Source organism: Poeciliopsis prolifica, unplaced genomic scaffold (genome assembly GCF_027474105.1).
Source record: "Poeciliopsis prolifica strain line A6 unplaced genomic scaffold, Auburn_PproV2 SCAFFOLD018, whole genome shotgun sequence".
Lineage (NCBI taxonomy): Eukaryota > Metazoa > Chordata > Actinopteri > Cyprinodontiformes > Poeciliidae > Poeciliopsis > Poeciliopsis prolifica.
Window position 1 is genome coordinate 1,432,972 of NW_026562393.1, and position 21,508 is coordinate 1,454,479.

General features: G+C 41.5%; 2 protein-coding genes across 5 annotated transcripts in view; both read right to left on the minus strand.

The window, feature by feature from the left end:
• Positions 1-28: 28 nt before the first annotated feature.
• Positions 29-17,822, minus strand: cep131 (centrosomal protein 131). Of its 4 annotated transcripts, none has more exons than XM_055042663.1 (28): positions 17,634-17,822; positions 15,265-15,461; positions 15,089-15,183; positions 13,115-13,226; positions 12,836-12,963; positions 11,670-11,774; positions 11,389-11,568; positions 11,187-11,304; positions 10,994-11,113; positions 9,918-10,113; positions 9,688-9,782; positions 9,283-9,475; positions 9,112-9,197; positions 8,843-9,022; positions 8,570-8,755; positions 8,167-8,304; positions 7,932-8,057; positions 7,717-7,833; positions 7,506-7,535; positions 7,075-7,177; positions 6,328-6,529; positions 6,021-6,128; positions 5,553-5,670; positions 5,076-5,150; positions 4,746-4,888; positions 3,999-4,373; positions 2,501-2,561; positions 29-1,780 (listed from the first exon to the last, which is right to left on the minus strand). In XM_055042663.1, the coding sequence occupies exons 2-28, from the start codon at positions 15,448-15,450 to the stop codon at positions 1,709-1,711; spliced, it is 3,648 nt and encodes a 1,215-aa protein (XP_054898638.1). In that variant the 5' UTR covers positions 15,451-15,461; positions 17,634-17,822; the 3' UTR covers positions 29-1,708. The 4 variants fall into 4 exon arrangements, with proteins under 4 accessions (XP_054898638.1, XP_054898637.1, XP_054898639.1 ...); XM_055042662.1 differs by having other exon boundaries at positions 4,746-4,897; XM_055042664.1 differs by lacking the exon at positions 7,506-7,535 and having other exon boundaries at positions 4,746-4,897.
• A 192-nt stretch (positions 17,823-18,014) lies between these two features.
• The window catches only part of rnf213b (ring finger protein 213b), a 35,885-nt gene continuing 32,391 nt past the window's right edge, over positions 18,015-21,508 (minus strand). Inside the window, exons 60-65 of the mRNA XM_055043231.1 lie at positions 21,176-21,377; positions 21,016-21,093; positions 20,620-20,817; positions 19,567-19,656; positions 18,772-18,950; positions 18,015-18,277 (exon numbers count right to left, since the gene is read on the minus strand). Coding sequence (XP_054899206.1) covers positions 18,139-18,277; positions 18,772-18,950; positions 19,567-19,656; positions 20,620-20,817; positions 21,016-21,093; positions 21,176-21,377 — 886 coding nt within the window. The 3' untranslated portion in view covers positions 18,015-18,138. The remainder of the gene's footprint in view (positions 18,278-18,771; positions 18,951-19,566; positions 19,657-20,619; positions 20,818-21,015; positions 21,094-21,175; positions 21,378-21,508) is intronic.

The following is a 21,508-nucleotide window of genomic DNA, read 5'->3' on the forward strand; positions in this document are numbered from 1 at the left end:
GTGAACAGAGACAAAGAACAAACTGTGATTCCAAACGGTTTGCTTTTTATTCTCTTTCTGCAGACTGATCGGTCATCGTTCAAGTCACAGTTTTGTTTGCTTTAAACCAACCGCTGTGAAAAACACCAAAACAAGAATTGGAATTAAACTAAAACATTCAGGAGATCTACGTTCGGCCAGAAATGTTTACAGATGTAGAAGACACCAGACAAAGGAAAACAAATAGACCAAATTGGACTAAATTGGGACGACTTGGCTGGAACAACGGGAGGCTTAGTGGTGAACTTGTCACACTCTGAGGGTTGGGAAAATGTGAGAAATGTCTGCTCACTCCGCCTCCCTACTGGAGCACAGCTGCTTCAAACCAACTTTCTGAACCAGTGGGTCTCTGGAAGCAACCAGGTGAAACGGTTAGCCGTCCGATCCACTGATACAGACCCAGCCTCTCTTCTACTACAGCAAAATATTTCACATAATGTTGTTCCATCAAGTTCCCTACAATTAAAATCTGAATAAACTTTTTTCAAAATGGAACAATTTGAAAGACTTCGCAGGAATACATGTTCATAAAAAAGTAATTAAAAAAAAAGGATCATTTGACGTGTTTAACAAGATGATTTTGCGGAGCAGCAACACCGCAGTATGAGTGCAGCAATAAATAACGGTAAAATAATGAATAAATATTGTGATCTGAAGACTTTTGGACTTTCCCGTTGGGTCGTTTTCTCTCTCACACATACTCGATCCTAAACAATAGGATTCACTTGCTGAAATCCAATCAACGCACATTTCCTGTGAGGAAGAAATGGGGGAATAATTCAAACTGATTCCTAGACCCAGTGAGGCGTGGAGCCGGTTCTGTTCCTCTGTGGAGCCTCAGGATCAACATGTGCTGTTCCCTCTCGGATCCAACCAACCCACCCTGCTCTGTTGCAGCTCTGCTTCCCTAATCCTCTACACATTCTCTCTGGCATTCCTTCTTCCCTGCACCCCCCTCACCAGTTCCTCGTCTTCCACTTTTCCGCATTCAGAAACCCTCAGAACCGCTCTGCAATCATCCAACCTCAGACATTCTTCCCCACTTGTTTTTGCCCTCTTTGCTAACGTCCTGCATCCTTCTAGTTTCAGTCTGCAACCATTCTCAGTTTTGTTAAACCCAAGACAGAGCTGCATCCAGGCCCACTTGGATAAAGTTCTGTAATCAGCACTCGCCTTCGGGGGAGGGGGTGGTGAAATGACGATTAAAAACACGAGTCAGTGATTACTCAACTCGTTTCAGGCATAGAGCTCACGCTTGACATGACGCCGATGGGAACGGCCCCTGCTGCGTCCGGCTGCACACCAGCAGGCTCCGGGAACAATCTGGAAGTCTTCTCTGGTCCGTCCCCGTAGGGAACGTGAACATTCCTGCTCAGGAATGCCATAACGACTGAAAAGAGTCTGTGAGGAAAGTCAGTGTGCGGCGCTTTGATCTACTGCCACCTGGTCTGTGGCAGACAAATGAAGGCAAAACAACACCCTCTTTTATGCCTGGGGGGCCAAGGATAAAGTGGGTGCTTACAGTGAAATCCAGGACATTTTTGCCTTCTTTTTTTTTTTTAACAATGAGGTAGATCACATTCTAAGCCTTCCGCAGGTTCAGTCTTGCAGGGAGAAAATACCTCCACCAGCTGAAAGGGGGTGGGGACAGACCAGACGCTCCTGTCAGTCACTTCTCCAACAGATGCTTCCTCTGCTGCTCCCACAGAGCCTCCAGGTGGTCGGCCCTCTTCACAGCAGCCTGTCAGAGCAGAGCAGAGGACGAGCCGAGTCAAGAGCTGCAGAACACGAACCGTGACATAGCGCGGCAACGCCTCAGATAGCATGCACAAAGTCAGATAGCATAAACAAAGTACATATCGTCAAGAAATATTTGCCTGCTAATTAGGTTTCTCAAAAAAAAAAATTAAAAAGATATTTCTCAAAAAAAAAAAATTAAAAAGATTTTCCAAAAAACCTGCAGCTCTGTTCGCTGCTGCAGCAGCAGAGCACAGAGGAAGTTAAAGCTGCAGATCTGTTGTGATGCGCCCGAGTGTCAGTCACCAAAAGTTGTGACAAAGACTCACACTTCCTGATGAATAAATCAGATTGTTGCATTTTAAAAAATTTTTTTTAAGCTTAAAAGTAGAAAAATGAAAAAAGCAGAAATTAGAGCATTATTTTATAAATAAACAGACCAGCAAAAATTATAAGCACCACAACTTTAAAAAAAATCACCATTTGTTTTTTTACAACTTTAGTTTTTTGTTATTTTTTAAAATTGCCTATCAAACAGTCTGAGGATTAGAAAGTGTGCTTCCGTCGTAAACATGAAGTGGGGAGCTGTTTGGTTTGTGCGAGCGAGCGAGCCGTGTGTTTCCATGGATGCAGAGCAGGAAACTGGGACCTGGGGACAGGAAGTTTCCCAGGACGCGTTTAAAAACCAGCCAAGGTTCAGAAAGAACACAACACTGTACCTCACCTCATACTGCTTACGAAGATTATTCACAGTTTCTTCCTTCTTCAAGATGGCTGACTTTACCCTAGGGGACAAAGATAAAGGAAGGTTAAAAATAAGCAAAATTACTCAGAAAAAAACCCGTAAGAGCCACACATTTTTCTACTTTTCACACCTAAGAGGTTCAAATCTTAATTGAAATCAGCTTATAAGAAGCATTGTGGCTGGTTTTGCTCTAAAACAGCAAACTTAAAGTTTACCTAGTGAGGACCTGGTATCAATAACTGAGCTGCTTCGCTTTCAAACCCAAATGAACCAGAGAATTTGCATGTCGCAGAATATGAAGTAGAAGTTACATTTTTGTTATAAACACAGCATGAACTGATTCTTATCTTTTTAAATTGTCTACCAACATTTAAAAAAATGATTTTCCAAAACTATTCTCAGCATTATATACAGTATGTTTCATTATAGAGCAGAGTATACTGCCCTCTGCTGGTAACTGCATGCAGTTTATTTTTTATCTGCTCAAAAAAGGAAAAAGGGTGAAGTGCTTGTTGATGGAAAGGTTTTGCCTGTTTTGTTTGAAGACACATTGAAAGCAGAAACCCACACGTCTTTATTGCCATAAAGACACAGTGAGTCATTGGGCGTTAGTTTAACATGCCCCACACTACAGATGGATTCTGCAGAGAAGACATGGAAACGTTTCCTTATGATGTAAAACTTGGATCATATTAGCACTGCAACATGTAGGGACTCTACTTCACCGGGGAAGTTATCTATCTATGTTTATAGCTGGTGTGTCGCTGTGTGGACGAACAGATAAAGTTGGTTTGTGCGACTTGGTGTTCCACAAAGATCTATCTTTGGAGTACAAAACCTTTAAACTGGGGCTCAGATTTAACTTCATAAAGACAGGAGCTAAAACAAACCTGCACTGGCTAAGCTACCCGGTCACAAGATCATTTTACATTTCTGAAACCATCGCAATCTTTTTTTGAGCAAACATGGCGATAGAAAGGATATAAATTTTGACCACTGTTCAAATTTAAGAAAATGTAACTTGATTTTAGATGTTTTATTTTTTTAATCTTATTTATGTTTTTAATGATCTCCATCCAGTCAGACTGTTAGAATAAGAACCACTTAGAAAGTTGACCGAAAGGACGCTGTGTTGCTCTTCTCTCTAAATGTGATTTGGATCAGTCTGTGTTCTCTGGAACAGCCAAATTGAACTGAACCTCCATTCCAGCAACTACTGAAAAACATACGTCACATCTCTAATAAAAAAAACTCAGGAGTTTTTTATTATTTTCTCCACATTTTCAGAGGCATCTATACTTCTTAAAAACTTGTTGCAGTGTTGCATGTTTTGATCTTCGTATTCAGTTTTTAGGACAACTCTAACATCTCTCTAGGGACAAAATTAAAAACAGCCCTTTAGTAAACTTTTAACCACAATGCACTGTTGCCACTAAATGAAATATCAACGTTAATAATGATGATATCATCATCTCACCGTTGGTGGACTTCGGCCAGCTCCTCCTCCTTCTCGCGAGTGATCCTCTCCAGCTCCAACCGCAGCCTCGCTCTGACCTCTGACACCTCCACTTTCAACCTGCGGTTCTCTTCCTCCGTCATCACCAGGCGGTCTGCGAATTCCTGCCGTATCACTTCGGCCAGGCTGCGGCGCTCCTCGGCCAGCTTGTCTCTGGTGTGCGTGACGTCTTGGACCTCCTGCTCTTTCTGTCTGAGCGCAGCCTGCAGTCGGATCAGTTCTCCCTGCGCCTCCACCTGCTGCTTCCTCGCCTCCTGCTGTTTCTCCACGGCGGCCCTCTCCGAGCGCTCCAGCTCCCTCAGTTCGGCGTCATACTTCTCCTTCAGGCGCCGTACCCTGAAAGAAGACAGCGTTGAAAGGATGATTCAGGTTACTATCTTCTCTGTTTATTTCTTAGTTGTTGTTTTTTTTTTTCTATGTTTATTCTTGTTAGTTTATATAAAAAGGAATTAGTTATGTAAAACAAGCCTCTATATCTTGCTGAAAGTTACTTGTAACTTATTTTTTTTCTTTTTTCAAGAAGTTTGCTAAGATATTTATACTCAATATATTGGTGAGGTTTTGTGTTTTTGCAGTGTGTCCTTGTGTTACAAATATGCTGCACATGCTCAAATATCTGAATGCTTTAAGTCTAACTGTAAGAACAGCAAAATGTTGCTAATAAAACGCAAAAAAAAAAGGTTTTTGTAACGAATCTTCATCACACACTTGTTGTCTGCAGCCCGCTCACACTCCTCCTTGTCCTTGCTCGTCTCCTCCTCCAGAGTCCAGATGGCGATCTCGATTTCTTTGTCTCGTTCTCGCCGCAGCTGTTCCTTCAGCTCGCGCTCACGGCTCAGCATCCAGGCTTCCTGCAGAGACTCGGGAAAAGCACAGACTCAGCCTCAGGTCAGGCAGGATAAAACAATAGCTGCAGAGAGGAAGCGGTTCCGAAATCTTGTGTTTGAAGTCGTCATTTTCTCGGTGCCAGGAGGACATCTACAGATAAACTCTTCTTTTCAGAAAAAGGGCTGAGATTAAGCATTTGCAGACATTCACCTCTTTCTTCTTGTAGTTTTCTTCCCACGTCTGCTTTTCAACATCCAAACGTTCCTGCAGTAACTTCATCTCCATCTGAAACACAAGCACCCCACGTTAGCGTCTGCGCTCCTCAGACGTGGTGATGCAGATGAGAATCGGTCTCCCTCCGTCAAAATCAAATCAAATCATATTTCATTTGTATAGCACATTTCAGCAGCAAGGCATTTCAAAGTGCTTTACATCATGAGCATAAAAACACAAAGTCATGCAACATGGAATAAACAATACATTGTTACATATTACATTTCAAATACAATTCTAAACAGGTGTGTTTTTAGTTGAGATTTAAAGGAAGTCAGGGTTTCTGCTGGTTTTTTTTACAGTTTTCTGGAAGTTTGTTCCACATTTTTGGTGCATAGATGCTGAAAGCTGCTTCTCCTCTCTTGGTTCTGGTTTTGGGGATGCAGAGCAGACCAGAACAAATAAAATCCTCACCTGGTGCCTCCTCTCCTGCTCCTCTCGGCTCTTCTCCATCTCCTCTCTGAGGGCTCGACCAGCCAGCGAGCTGTTCTCCTCCAGCTGCCGCCGCAGCTCCTCCAGCTCGCCTCGCTGCCTGCAGCCAAACACAGACAGCTCAGAGAAGGAGCGTCTCACCAGGAACCGATTACTGCGAAGAACTAACACGAAGTGTGTCACATAACCGACGTTGTTACTGTGACTTTAAATATCTTTAAGACTTTAATTTGATATAAAAGTGAGTAAGGTTGCAACTAACTACTGCTTTCTAAAATAAATATTAAGGAATTATTGACTTAAAACAAGCTCCTGTGTCTTGCTGAAAAGTTACTTATCATACTTCAAAAGTCCTAAGGTATTTGCACTGGAAACTAGATCAAAAATACTAGTGTTTTTCAGTGTAAACGTTTAGCCTGCGATGCTGCTGTGGACGATCTGCGGCCTCACCTGGCGGCCAGCTCCGCCAGCCTTTCCTTCTCCTCGGCTACTTCATTGTAGAGCCGCCTCCTCTGCTGCTGCAGAGACAGCTCCTCCTCCTGCAGCTGCTTCTCATACCTGACATCAGATTCAAACTCAAAGTCAGTCTTGCTATTTCATTTTAATAGCAAACCACCATTAATGAATGAAAGGAAGGAAGGAAAACTATGTGGTGCGTTGAGAACCAGCGACAGTCAGGCCCATTTTTCAGCGAGATATTTTACTGAGTAGTTTACCAAAAGGAGCCAGTGATGTGACAATGTTTCCAGTCACTCACCTCTGCTTGGCCAGCTCCCTCTCCCTCTGACACTGCTCCTCCTTCTCCGCCTCCAGTTGCTGTCGCAGCTCCTCACTCTGCCGCACGTATCGCTGAGCCGCTCGCTCGTCGGCCTGCAGCAGCTCTGCTTCATGCAGCGTCCGCAGCTTCTTTAGCTCCTGTTTGTGCTTTGAGATGAGCTTCTGGACCTCCGGCTCCAGCCCTGACAGGGGGACGAAGACGACAAATAAGTAGAATTTTTTTTTTTAACATTTAATGTACAAATATAAACTGTTTCATACTAAGGTAATAAATAAATAAATAAATAAATATTTACATTAGTAGCTTGTTAAATTTCAGATCTTCCTGATTTAAAATGGTGCACAAAACACTCTTAAAACCCCACAGTTGTAAAAAAAAAAAAACCTTCGAAGAAGAAGAGGAAGAAGAAGAGAGAGGTTTATGGTCAATAGAAATTTCTGATATCTTCTCCACACCCGACAAAACGCGACGGGAAAAACATGCTTTTAAGAGGAACTGTAATAATTATTTTTTTTAATTGGCAGCAAGAAACAACAAATGATCGAGAAAATCAATCATTTCAAAACAGTTTCATTCTGGATACAAAGTGTGCTTCTCTTATTTCCATTTCATAAACACTGGCTAAACTAATGTGAACAATGTTGACTTTAGGCAAAACGGTTGTTTATTTTAAGAACTTTTAATGTGAAACATTTAATCTCAGGTTTCCTTTTCAATGGAGTCTACCTTTGATTGTGATCTCTTTGATCTTCTTGGTTTTCTCATCGATCCATTTCTCTCTGCGGATCTTTTCTGTGGCGCTCATCAGGTCCTTTAACTTTTTAATCTCCTGCAGAAACGAGGCATCAGAGTAAATACCCAGGGAAATAAAATCTGAGTCTCATGAAGACACGAAGGCAGGAGTGATGTTGGCAAGACACAGACAGGAAGTGAGGTATCTGAGAGAAAACAATGGCTAAAAGAAAATGAACTGCGAGGCATGAATGTGATTAATTTTAAGAAGTCACTCAGAGGACTCACATGCAGACAGACTGTCCATGAGAAATGATGTCAGACATATTGATGACATGAGAAATGAATGAAAACAAAAACAAAAACAAAACAAAAACGGGCATGAGCCAAAAGTGCCACAGATTCAGACAAGAAAATCCTGTTACCTCACACAACGGGCCAAGAATTTGCCACACCTACAAGGTGAAAAAGAACAGATAAACCCACAAGAAAGAAGAGAGAGGAAGGGACGAAAGGCACAAGGGATGAGAGGAGAGTCTTAAACAGAAGCAGAACCACAAGAAAGCAAGTCACAGTTAGCAGAAGAGGCAGAGCACAGACAGAATGCCTTACAGTGAAAACACGAGTCTCACTCACCATTTCATGCTGCTGCTGCATATGTGCAATCTTCTTAGTGTACTTCTGGTCCACCTGCTTCAACTCGGCCACCACGCCTTCACAGCGCTCACTCAGAGCTTTTTTATCGTTGATCAGCTAAAGACAGACAGAAAACCTCAGATCAAACAGTAAAACAGCAGTTTTACTGTTGTACCAAAAGTTTGGTGAGAACTTTAAAGAGGTTTGGTTCTCACCTGATCTATGAAGGTCAGGTGTCTCTGGATGGTGGCTTCATATTGTTCCTTCTGCAGCTGGAAGTTTCTGCTCAGCTCCTTCTCCGTCTCCTTCACATGTCTTGCTGTCAGCTCCCTCTGTTGAGCCTGTAGTGGTTGAAAAAAAAAAACAACAACAAAAAGAAACCCACCCAAAGATGTAAGTGTGTAAACTAGCAGGAGTAGAAAAAACGTCGTGGATTGTCGGCTTCCACACCAGTGCAGCCTGCAGCATGTTGACGGTGCGCTTCTTCTCCTCCAGCTCCAGTTTGATCCTCATCATGGAGCTGCTGACTTCAGCAGCGGTGGCCGACACGTGATCGATGCCAACCAGCTCCTCCTCAGACAAGACGGCCTGTGAACAACAAAATACTTAACACAATTTAAAAATACCAAACCATTGAGTCCTGCCTTTAAAATGATGTAATTCTGTTTTACAGAGGTTTCCATCACAGACAGAAATGGTACTTCTGTTCTCATTACGAAAAACTGGAATTACCTGGAGAAAATACATATTTACATGAATAAGATCATGGAAAGCAGCCACAAATTTTGTAATCATCTCTACTTGTTAAATGACCCGCAGAAATGAAAAAATATGAAAACAAATAATTGTTCACCTCTCTATGTGACCCAGAGGTCACCGACCGTGGCCGCTCCTGCTCCGACTTCTCCATCTCATCCAGGAAGCTCATAATGCTCTGCAGCTTGGCCTCAGAGAGCAGAGCGCCCCCGTCTGGCAGCACGGGGTGCTGATTCAGCTGGCCGTGGCGCTCCAGGTTATCCGTGGTCAGAGAGTCTCCATCCTTTAATGAGGTCCAGATGTGAGCCGGATTGCGTCGATTTGTTACAGTTTCAGGAAAGAAAAGTGGATTAAAAAAAGCAACACTGACCTCATCTATCCAGGCATACTTCTCCTTCTGATAACACCTCGGCTCTGACAGTTTCTCTGGCTCCTCCTCCAACAGCTTCAGGGTGTCCAGCAGCTCATTCAGGGTGGTTTTGGACTGAGGTCGGCTGGACGGAGCTCCCTGACGCTGGTCCTCCACACTCACTGACCTCTGCAGGAGGTCCTGCAGCACACACACCGAACAAGCTCGGATATGTCGCCAAATAGGAAAATTGCGAGAAAATAGAACACTGGAAATATCCCGTTCTTTACCTGGGAACTTCTGTGATGTGAGAAAACGGGGGAAACACCTCTGAACCCAAGATCCGCTCCGTCATTTACAATGTTTAGATTAAAGTCTGGAGAAACAAACAAACCCAGTTTCAATCCTCTGAAACCAAACACGCTTAGACGAAGACACTGACGCTAACCGACGTGTCACACCTGTGTTCTTAGTTTTGTTGTCTGTGGGAGACTTTGGGTTGTTGTTGCTGCTCAGCGGGGCTAGACTGTTGTTGGTCGGTGGAATCCTGAGAAGTTTCTTCCGTCCTCCTGCTCCAGCTTTCCTCTGGTGTCCAGGTTCCACTTCGGATGTCTGTTCCTCTGCTGCCCTGTGTGCTGGTTTCTGCTGCAGCTCCTGCATGACACCACCAGAGGGAGACAAAAAACATTACTCAGACCATGGGCTAAAGTTATCCTTAACTAAACAACATCAGATGTTTTCAGTTGAACCAGAGCGAGATGAATGATCCTTCTTATCTGTGTTGATTTTTTCCAATCAGGATGGAACAATGAAAGACCTGGAGGTCCAGATGGTTTATGAGGAAAGAAGATGGAAATAAAACTCACCTGAGAGCACTGTGACCCTTTGTTACTGGATAAAGCTGGAGAAATGGCTCTGAAACTCAGCTCTCCAAAATCGGCTGGGACATTTAAATTGGAGTCTGTTGAAACACATAACCAATCAACCATTTTAATATTATATGTTGATAGTTGGGGAACAATTTCCCCAAATATCTACGCCTAAATGAGGATAAATTATTTGAAAACACAAGGAATGACAGCCAGGACCTACAGACCTGTGTTCTTAGTCTTGGTGTCGGTGGGCAACATCGGGGAACTGTTTTTGTTCGGTGAGGTCGGGCTTTTGTTGGCGATGGCAATCTTGGGCTGCTTCTTTCGTCCCACAGCCCCCGTTTGCCACAGGTTTTCCAGCTCTGACTCTGCTGCTTGCTGCACCTCTGATGTTCGCTGTGCTCTTTTCTGCTGCAGCTCCTGCAGCACACAAAAGACGGGTTGTAACCGTAATTCCTTGATCAAATTCAATAATTAAGAAATACTTGTAATCAAGCACTTGTTAGCTAGGCATCATAATAACATCTGTTCTATGTTTAACGTCAGTGATTTACATAAACACACTGCAACAACGCAAAGTCTTACTTACCAAGTATTTTTGGTATACCAAGTATATTTGCTAGTGCAAATATGTGAGTACACTTAAAATAAGATAAAGCTAACTTCCAAATAACTTTTCAGCAAGACATGTGAGCTTGTTTTAAGAAAATAATTCCTAACCATTGATGAAAAAGTAAGTAATAATAATCTGCTGGTAGAACAAGATATTTTCCCCATACTATAAGTTAAAATGTTCCACTGACTTGTTATTTCACTTATATCTAAAACTTATTCGTCAATATTGAGGAATTATTGACTTAAAACATACAATTTGTATATTTTCCTGAAGTTACTTGGAAGTTATTTCAAGTTTACTAAGATATTTTCACTATAAACTAGACTAAAAATACTTGGTAGCGTTTTGTATTTTTGCAGCGTCTTTGGCAAAATGGCACAGCAATCATTTAAAAACAAGAAAGTTCTTCAAATTTGTCATATTAGTTATAATTGTGTATAGCTGTCAAACTGTTAAGATGAAAAAAATGTATACCCCTTTTTCACACTGTCATGTAACTGTCATGAACTTCAATGTACTTTTATATAATGTAGTAGTAATAATTATTTTTCTTCCACCTCACATTATGTGCTTCTTTTTGTTAGTCTGTCTCATAAAATGCTTAAGGCTGAAAAACTCCCCCTTAACTGAAGTTTTATCACTTTGAAATCAGCTGACATGAATCGGTGCAGTAAAGGTTTGCACCTGAATGGCAGCGAGACGGGCAAGTCGAGCTTTCTCCTCACGAATCCGCTTCCTTTCTTCGCCTCTCCTGTGCTGCTGCTGATGCAGATGACCACCTTCCTCTTTCTTCTCCTCCCACTCCTGCAGATAAAAAAGTGTTTTAATGCAACGAGAAGAGAAACACTGCTAAGACCACAGAGGGACTAATAAAGACCTTTTTTTTATTGGTGAGGATTTGCTCAAGGGTCGCCTGGTGGCTCTGCTTCCTCCTGCTGAGACGTCTGTACCAGCGCTGGATGGTGACCGTGGCTTGGTTCACCTGCTGGATAAACCTTCATGTAGACAACACATAAAAACTGTGAGCCACACAGCTGTCAGAGCACTGGCAGGAAAACGTTGCCACAGAGGGGACCGACCTTTCCGCCTCCTGCTCTGTGACTTCCCTCCTTCGTGGCGGGACCGGGCTGCAGGGCTGAGCAGACACCGGAGATCTGTTGTTGGAGGTGGAGGACGAGGAAGAGAAATTCTTCTGAGACTTTGTGACAGAACCGTTCTCTAGCTGCCCTTCGTCGTTCGCTGTGGCCTTTAGGATGTTGCTGGAAGAAAGAAAACAAATTTGTAAGTCAAGAGAAACATGCATTTGTTTGTTTTTAAATGAAAGATCTGTTGTTTCTACGAAAGCGGAACTGAGACGTACTTGAAGGAGGGCTTCTGGTTTGAGCTCTTCGGTGTGAGAGGCTTCTCAGAGTAGTTGTTGTGTAAAATGGTGGTGACCGAGTTGCCCACAGCTCCTTTGTTGCTCCTGAAAAAAGGAGAAACAGCTAAATTTAGCTATAATTCAAGGAATATTGATTTAAAATACTTCCACTTCATCCGCTGGTAAACTGTAATCCAGGACTTTGTTTCACCGCAGTATGAACACGATTCATTGAGGTTAGCCACCAACTACAAGGGTGGACAAGGACTAAGATTTTGCTTTGACAAACAGAGCTCAGGGTGGTGAGGGAAACAAACTCACCAAGTCTCCATTACAACCATTAACAAGTGAAAAGATTGAGAGGGTTTCCCTCTGGAGCTGGGTAAACCTGTTGGAAGTTCACCCTGAACTGTTGGCTTGATGAGAGTTTCACTTTTTTTTTATTTTAATACAGCTGGGTTCATTTATATAGGCATCAATTCTCAACAAATAACTTTGATACACATTCCAAGAAAAAAGCTCCAGTGAATGTCCAGCCAAGATGATGATCCAAACGAGCAAAGAATTTATTGATGAGACATGAAATCAATCATCTTCCATCTCGGTCTTCTGACAAATCTTGGAGAAAAGTGGGAGAGCTAAAGAGATGAGAGCAGCAAAACAAAGATCCCTCTATTGGCTCCATCTTTGTCAAATGTTAGAGAAGACATATTCTTCTGTACTAGTGAAGAAAGAAGAACTATACAAAGTATTAAACAGAAAGGGGAACCAAATGAGCCTCTTTTTAATTGTTTTTCTATAAATGAATGTCACAAGTGTTCTTAAGTCTTTGTTGAACTGAAGCTGTTTGTTCTGAAGCTGAAGCGGCTGCATGAGATTGTTTGCTTTTTCTTTTCTTTTTTTAATCTTCTTCTGTTAACTCTTGAGTTGAGATAAATAAAGCTGCTTGGTTGTTTTGACTGTAAAAAATTGTAACTTGCAAGTTTTTATTTAAAAAAAAACACAACTGTGTGATTGTGTGGGAGTACACTCCAAAAGGAAGCGCTATCGCGTGCCATGATCAGCAGTTATGAAACATGAGAAGCAGCCCGAGATCCACAGCCAAGCACTGCAAGTAAGATACCCAAGCTGCAGTGTGTGTGTGTGTGTGTGTTTGTGTTGCCCACCTGTTGTTGGCGGTGAAGGTGGCAGCCAGAGGGATGCCAGGCTCTTTTTTCTTCAGGCTGGTTGGAGAGTCCATGCTGCCGGTGCTGCGGGAGCTCGCATGCGGTGGAAGGATTCTGGGCTGATCGTCCTTTAAATGGAAGAACATTTCTGTTTGCATTGCTTAGCTGTAAAACAGCCGGCAACATCCTTTATTTTGACACCATAAACTAGTTTTGTCCACAGAGGTGCAACTGACTGGGCAATGTAAGAAATGTCAGCGTGTGTTTGCTTGTAAATACCAGGATGTTCCATGTGGTTCTCTCTGGGGAGGTTTTACTGATGCTCGCCAGTTTCTTTCGCCCATTGGAGCTGCAGTCAAACAGAGTCAGGTAGTCCCCACTCTGCTCCTGACTGAAAAAAAAGAAAGAAAAAGAAACGTACACACACAAACCAGACACGTTTATTCCAGAAGCTGAACAAATGTAATTTAATCTCAGCGACTCCTTAAAGAGGATGACACGGCAGCTTTAGGCCAACGCGGGTTTCGGTTTTGTCTTTGGATGTGAGCCACTGCAGCTCGTCTGGTAGATTTTCTGACAGCTCGGATCATAGCAGCTTTTTGTGATTAACCGTCGTCATGGCAGCTGGATAAAAGGGACCCCTCCCATTCTGTTTTTCTGGAATTTAGTGTGCTGCAGCTGACGGTCTGTTCGGGAGAAACTCTGTGATGGATTCCAAGTAAATGTGTCCATATGTTGATCCTGAGGACCTGGAGCCTCTCGGGCCACAAAGAGCAGATGCTGGGTGACCCCCTAGTCTGGCTGAATATGTCTTAACTGAATTCATGGGGCTTTGGGAGGAGGCGGGGGCGCAGCCAGCTGGCCCAGTGAAAAGCTATCTGACTCCACTATTCAGGCAGCACATTCCTCCAGTTTGTGCTCGACGATAAGAGATGGATGCAGCAGGGAGGGGGTTTTGAGTGACCCGCCGAGAACCTAAAGAGACTCCATGGACTCTGGGGGGTATTTTCAGAGTCTCTACATTTAAAGCCCCCTCCTCCAGCTGAACCAGAGAGAGAGGAGGAGGCTGATAGCAGCTGCCGGACAATAGAATGTGAACGTGAACACACTCTTCTCTTTTTACTAGCTTCTGGCAGAAGGGGGTAACCTGACCCGAGAAGTCCAGGCCCTCCCCCCTCTAACATGGAACAAAGAAGACCCGGAAACCCTCCAAGACCCCAGCAGCAAACGCCCGACTTCTCCCCACGCTTTAACTTAGGAGCACAACTCCTATTGTCCGAAACGATGAAGTTTCGGGGCTGCCAGCTGTCGCTCAGGCTTCAGCCTAAAGAGCTCCACAACAGAGCTGAGGGTCTGACACAATCACAGCTCACAGACGGTTTGTGTTACCTGAAAAGTCCAAATTCTCTCCTGACATTTACACAAAGCGATTCCTTCAAATTTGGCAATTTGTTGCTTCGTAGCACATGCGTTAGACTCCAGGTCCAGGGGCTAAACTCGGTCTGCCATAGCTTTTATGTGGCCCGTAACAGCTTCCAAATTACATCAATCAGTCCCTCTAGCATTTGTGGAAACTCCTGTAAAATCAACAAATCCCTGCATTTTTCAAAGGAATGCGTAATTGTGAGTCCATTCCAAATTTTTCACAAACATGGTCAAACCAACTGGGTTTAATTGATGCCAACTTCCACCTGCAAGGGGCGGTATTTCTTAATTTTATTACATTGCTCCCTCAGCCTCTTTCAATTTCAAGTTATAGCAACCAACATTGGGAGTAACAAAAAGTCACCTTTATCATACACAAGTGCAAATATTGCAAAATTCCTAGCAAAAGTTAGCACCATAAAATATTTGATTTCGACTGGAAAAAAAAAAAAATAAATTGCAAAATCTTGGAAAGACCGATCGATGGGAAAAGATGTTCAATATTTAATTTTAACGACTTATTGGATGCAGACACAGCTATTTATTACAATTTTAACAGTTTGTTCAGGGGTTTTATCAATACATTTGAGCACAACAGGCCCTTAAGAACATTCATGATCTTGATATGTCCCAAATGATTTTGACAGCCCTGCTGCAGAGGCAGATTGGAGCTGGCTCAGCCTGCGGCTCTGCAGACATGAATCAGCACATCTCGTTGTGATCACACTTTACTGTGTCAATGCTAAAAACCGGTTTGATTCAGAGAAATAAGATAAATGGATATGAAAATAGACACTCCTGCTCCAAAATATGTGTGTGTGTCTTCACCTCAAACTAAGGTTGGCCTGCTGGTTGACCTGAGTGGTGCTGTTGGATCGCCTAAGGTTCTTGATGGAACGGCAGCTCCCGGAGTTGGTGTCACTCTGTGGGCAGAGAGACTTTGTTGGGAATGGCCAGGAGGAGTCGATAAAAACAAAAACAAACTGTTCTTAGCAGAAGCCCACCAGTGTGTTGCGCTTCCCTCTGCCTTCAGCAGTCACAGACACCGACACAGACCGAGAGAAGTGCTTCCCTGGAGACGCGCTGCTGGGCCGTTTGGATACGGAGAGCTGGGAGCCCAACAGGCAGAGGTCCACAGCATCTCCAGAAGAACATGACGGGACAGACGAGGGGCTGCGTGTCGTATGCATGCTTCTAAAATCTGGAAAACATTGCAGAAAGGCATTTTGGAGGGCATTAAATAATAAACAATGGAGATATTGGCACTATATATCAAGCAGATCGGCAGTAGTTAAATGTAATGTTCAAAAGTTGTGACATTTTAATATTTACTACTTTGCTTTGGTAACAAAATTCTATCTGAACATAAATCTTTAAAAAAGTAAAACTTCGGAACAGTCAAAACAGTTTTTCCTTATCAGCCAGATAAGGAAACCATTAAGTTAATTAAATTCCAAAAGGTAATTAGATTTTTATGGTCGTTATAACTAAGTATCTTCAGAGTTATATTGTGAAGCGGATGCTCAAGGTTGTCCACTATGTTTATTTTATTATCTTATTTTTATATTGTTGACATTCAAGACGAGTCCTCTAGTGTCAAGTCCATCTCTGCAAGACCCAATAATTGCAGGATCATTTATTTCTGCTGCTGACTTGCACTTAAATAATATTCAGAGTTAAATTTTAACAGCTTGTTGAACCACAGAAGAACAGCAACCTGTTGGTCCCTCCGCAACGCCCAACAACAAATCTACTCACTAAATTCCCAGCCACTGCGAGAACATGGAATCCTTTGGTTACGTTTTCAAATAGTTTATAAATCTACAATCTGATTTGTGACCTAAATAACTTAAGGTATTTATGGTGTACTACAACTGAAGGCTGATAATACTCACTAAAAAGCTACTGTTCGGTAGTTCTTAACAACAAACTTTGACCCAGTCAGTAACAGGAACAGTTTTTGGTAAAGAAACATTTAGTTAATAGTGTTGCAGATTAATTCAAACTCTGCGTCAGATGCATGCTATGATACTATATGCCTGCAAACTGCTGTGAAAAGACGGCCTGGAACTAAAAACATCTTTAACATGCTTTGAAAGCCTCCAAGATTTGAAATGACAACAAAATTTGGTGCCCATCAGTCACCATAGCTCAGCTAACATCTTTTTTATATTTAATATTTCAACGTTTATACTGTCATATTTTGTGCAAAACAAACAAAAGACAGCACACAATAAAACACAGTGAGCATAAAGTATAATCTCATTTGCCACTTGACATCTATGTAATAACACTTTAAGAAAATTTCCGTTCTTGTTTCTAGAGGTCAAATAATAACAGAATGCTCCTTTAGTCTGCTGCTATGTATTCTTGCTCTAAACACTTTAACTGTGACGTGTCATCACTTCAAAACCAGCTTTTTTCCTGCTATTGCAGGACACAGTTTCAATTATTCTTGTTGGTAGATATACTTAGACTATTCAATTACAATTTTCATTCATGTTAACAAAAATAAAACGTCATTAAAGTTTTGCTCCAACAAAAAGTATTTGATTTGATAAGAAAATTTTAAGACCTGCACTTCTAAAGCTTAAGTCTTTAAATTTATGTTGTCCAATACCTCCATAACATTTGTCAGGAGAGATCTGACAATGTCTAACTTCAATGTCAGGCTTCAACCATACTGTCAAATAATGGAATGGCATTCTGTTTCTCAGCTGGATTTAGTATATTGTACATAAACATTACTTTTCGGTTGAATGAGGACACTATTACAAGTTAAATACTTCATATTTATGAAACCACTAATAAAGCAGATCATTTATCAAATTTTTTTAATGTTCCTTTTAAAAAAAAAACACTTTGTGATTATAGGTTTTAACTTTTTATAAGCTTTAGGACTACTTAAAAGGCTGCAGCTTTTGGGTAGAAGATGGACAACTCCAAATATATCCAATAACTGTTTTTGTCCAAGAAGTGCTGAATAAAAATATACGTCACTGAAAAGCTGGCTTCTGTAACGACAACGTTCGTGGGAGATCCTGAACACCTGCCTGGTTTGCTTTTGGCTCGGCCTACCTCTGAATCAAACACAAAATTACACTTGCAAGTTAACATAACCCAAATTTAAATATGATCACAAAAGGGTGCATGCTCCGTAAGGTTATGATGATATTTAAATCACTGGTAACATTTGTGATTTCATAACTCGAGATTCAGTTAAAATGATAACAGCGCAAACGCGTCTTATTAGAAAAGTACTAAAAACGGTGTTTTTTAAATGAAGTCTGGTGGGAGCGTTTCAAGCTAACTGTTCCTTTAACGGCCGAAAAGCCAAACGCAAACCAGCTTCTCCTCCGGAGGAAAGACTCACTTCACGGACGGGATGGCGTCATGGTTGATAATCTGCGATGTGCTCCCACTGCCGTGACTTTTATTTCCAAAACAATCCTCCGATAAACGGCGAAAGTCCTCCGTGGACAGCGGAGCAAATAACGCGTATCATCATCTCTGTGGTAACAACACGAATAAATCCCCACACCCCGCCGTCTGTCATTGGTGGACACGGAAACATCGTTTGCGTGTTCTTTCATCTGATTGGTCGCAGGGAAGTGTCAACCTAATGTACGGATTCTAGGGGGCGTGTCTTCCCCAACGGTTTGGTTGACTTTTAAACCAACACTTTCTCAAACTGAACCTTTGCAAACAATCACGAGGCAAACTTTCATTTATAATTTTTTTTATTGACCTTGTAAGGACATAATTAAGAGATTTAAAAAAAAAAATTAAACGATGCTGCAATATATACACAACGGAAAGGATAATGTAATCATAATCAGGTCCACTTATTTAAATAAAATGCATCTGTTCCAGGTTTTCTATCTCCTTTTAAACTCCACAGCAGCTCTCCATACATCAGCTCCTTTCCCCAGCAGGATGTCCTCTGGTAAATCCTCCAGCCCCTGCAGAGGTGGAAGGTTTTTCTGCTCCAAATGGCTCTCTAAGGTGCACCTGATGCTGCAAACAGCAGGGAGGGGGAACAAGGAGAAAACAACTGTCAGCTCTGGATCTATTGTTTTCACCCCCTGCATTCTCTTTGAGCAAAGGCCCAGCTGCTGCTTTAACAAGAGTGAGCTGTGGTTGAGGGGGTACAACTTAAGCTTCTTTCTGCTGACAGATGGCTGCCTGGAGGGGTCACGCTCCAATCCTGGAAGTCAAAAGGCTCCAAATCCCTGAGGGACGGGAGAGTGCCAGCAAAGACTGCCACACGTTGCTCTGATTAAAGCTGTCAGGATTCACCAAATTCCTTCAGATCATGGTGGTAATCTTTAACTGACAATAGGCACACTTCCTGAAAAAGTCCTCCCAAATCTGGTAAACCAAAATCATAACTCTAAATTCTTTAGGGATGGTTTTATGATTTAGTGGCAACCTCCTCCCAAAACCAAACACACACACATTGTAAATTACATTTCACAGAAGAAGAAGAAATGTTGATCCTTTTATCTTACTCCCACTGAGGCTGGTAACGCTCTTCAGGCACAGCACTCCTCGTCTTCAGCAGCAGGATTTCATGCAGCTCCAAAGCAAAACTTTCAACATCTGTGACGGTGAAGAAAGCCTTCATCCTTTTCCTCTCATCCTCCGACAGCCTCTGCTGGAACTCTGACGGCAGCTTTTGAAACGGATCCTGGAACGAACATTCAGAAAAGTCATTACAACCCAAAACCATGTGGTTTGGATCTGTTCAGAATCACAAGTAAAACGTTTAGGTGTTTCCACAGAACTTCACAAGGTTTTTGAAATTGTTTTAGTGAAAAAGATTTTTATAGATGAAACTATCTCACAGCCTTACAATCTTTAAGTCTATGAGAGAGACATAAATATATCAAAACAAATAATGGTCCACCCATTATTTTTACAAATTTCGTTTGTATAGATAATAAAGCATCTATTTGTTTGTAAATGTAAACTGTTAAAAAAAAGAATAAATTTTTTAAATAGTAATAATTACAATTTTAATTAAAGAAATAAGTCAACTTTGCAAAGCTGCTTCATTAGTTTTACAAAAGTACAGATGCGTACAGTTTCTCTTTCTACAGTGACAGGGTTTCTTTTCTTTAATTTTCTTAAATTTATTTAGTTTTATTCATTTATAATATGTCTGAACCTTGAAGCTTTCAAAATATTAATGCACATTATTTTTTAAACCTAGATTTTTACCACAAAAGCTGTACATTTTTCATACAAAATTTACAAAAACTTGCATTATACAACTGAAGCTTTCTGGGTTTTTTCAGACTTACTTGCTGCCTGCTAAGCATGAGCTCTGATTTCCAAGAATTGAGAAGCTGCCAGGTGAAGATGCTGTGCTTCAGTTTGCTTTCCCCGAGACCCTGAAGGAAAAAGATGCCCCCAAAGCTTTAAAATTAATCAGAAATGTGAATTTTGTTCAGATATCTAAAGAACAGCAGAATGTCAAGGCGGTAGCCAGGGAAAAAAAAACAAAAAAACAGGAAGGGACCAAAACATCTCCCACAATTTTTGGAAGAATTAAGCAATCTTTTAATTTTACAAACATTTTTCTTCTGACTAAAAATAATGGTTTTGAGAAATTAGATTCAGACTCTGGAGGGACCTAAAGATAAGAGTGATGGCAAAGAGTCCTTCCAACCACAGTCAACATTAAAACAGCGGAAACATCCTGATCAGTAATCAATAGAAAGTTTTGATTGCTCTAATAAATATAGATTCATTAATTATTGTGAAATGCATAAACAGTTTTTGACATCCCATTTTTATCAAACTAATTCAAATTAAAATAACTTACTGTTTTTCAATTGATATTCCTTTAACATTACCTTTTGTCTCATTCTCAATCAGAAACAAACTTCTTGGTTTTATATCTAAATCTTCAGGAATATGAATACTTTTAGGTCTAACTAACAATTATTTTAGTAAATGTGCTTGAATGAAATCTATTCTGTACAGTAGCAGTAGAAAATTGTTTAAAGTGGTTATTTAGAGCTGATTTTATGTCCAGTCTTAAATTTAAAATGAAATGTTCACATACAAACATAAAGAGATATCCTCCACACTTTCTAAACATTTTGGGGATAGATTTTAAATGTTCCAATTATTAAGTAGGGAGAAAATTAGTTTTGCACAACATGAGCTGTTTATTTTATTGGCTACATATTCCAAAGATCTGAAGACAAAGTTGTCAAATGCATTTTTACAGGATTAATTGCAGAACAATATTTAGAATATTTAGTGCAGGGTAACTTAGATAAGTATAATTCTGAAATCTCTGCATCATCATCTGGTGTGCAACAGAGACACCAGATAATGGTTCATACCTTGGCAACAGTGTTGGAGATCTGCGGACCCATCTTCAGGGAATCTGTGAGGTAAGACAGCAGCTGACCCTCTGGATCTCCACCTGCTTTTCCCAGGAAGCGAAGGCCGATCTCAACCACGAACACGGCATCACAAACATCAGCGTACGAGCGCAGGACAGCAGTTGTGGTGCTGCTCACCGAGCCCTTCAGGACTTCCTGTGACAGAAACAAAGAGGCAATGAGCAGAGCAGAGTAGAGCATCAGATGGAGGGAATCTGACAGTCTGGACTCACAGAAATCTATCAAGAAAATCTACTGGAAACATTCTGCAGCTGGCATTACTCAGTTCCAGGAAAAAGAAAAAAGACCAACACTGTAAAAAAAACGAGTCAGTGAAAAAAAAAAAAAACATACCTGGTGAATCTTCCCTCTAACTTCAGCCAGAACCACAGAGAAATCCTGCAAACTTCTGTTAAGGTACCTGGAAGTGTCCTGATTCAGGGAGAAAATATGGAGATTAGCAGAAATTTCACTGTTTTGCTATTTGCAGTAAGGATATATATACAGTATTTACTGCCTGGATGAGCGGTTTTCCAGCCAGGAAGCGGCGAGCCAGTTGGGTTTGGATGACCCGCAGGTCGTAGCTACTGTCCGTCTGCCCGCCTTTCTGCAGAGTGTAGCTGCAGTTTGCTAAAACGAGCGGAAGCAGCTCTCGCTCAGGGTGGCACAGAGTCAGCTGGGTCTCAGAAATCTTCTCTAGTGGAACTCTGTAATCACTGTGAAGGCAACAGGACAGGGAGGAAAACAGCATCTCAGATGTTATGGATGAATCTAATATCTACATGAATAAAATAAACATCACTTTCTAGAGTCATCCCTTGATGCCTGGGTGTCCAAACATTTTGTC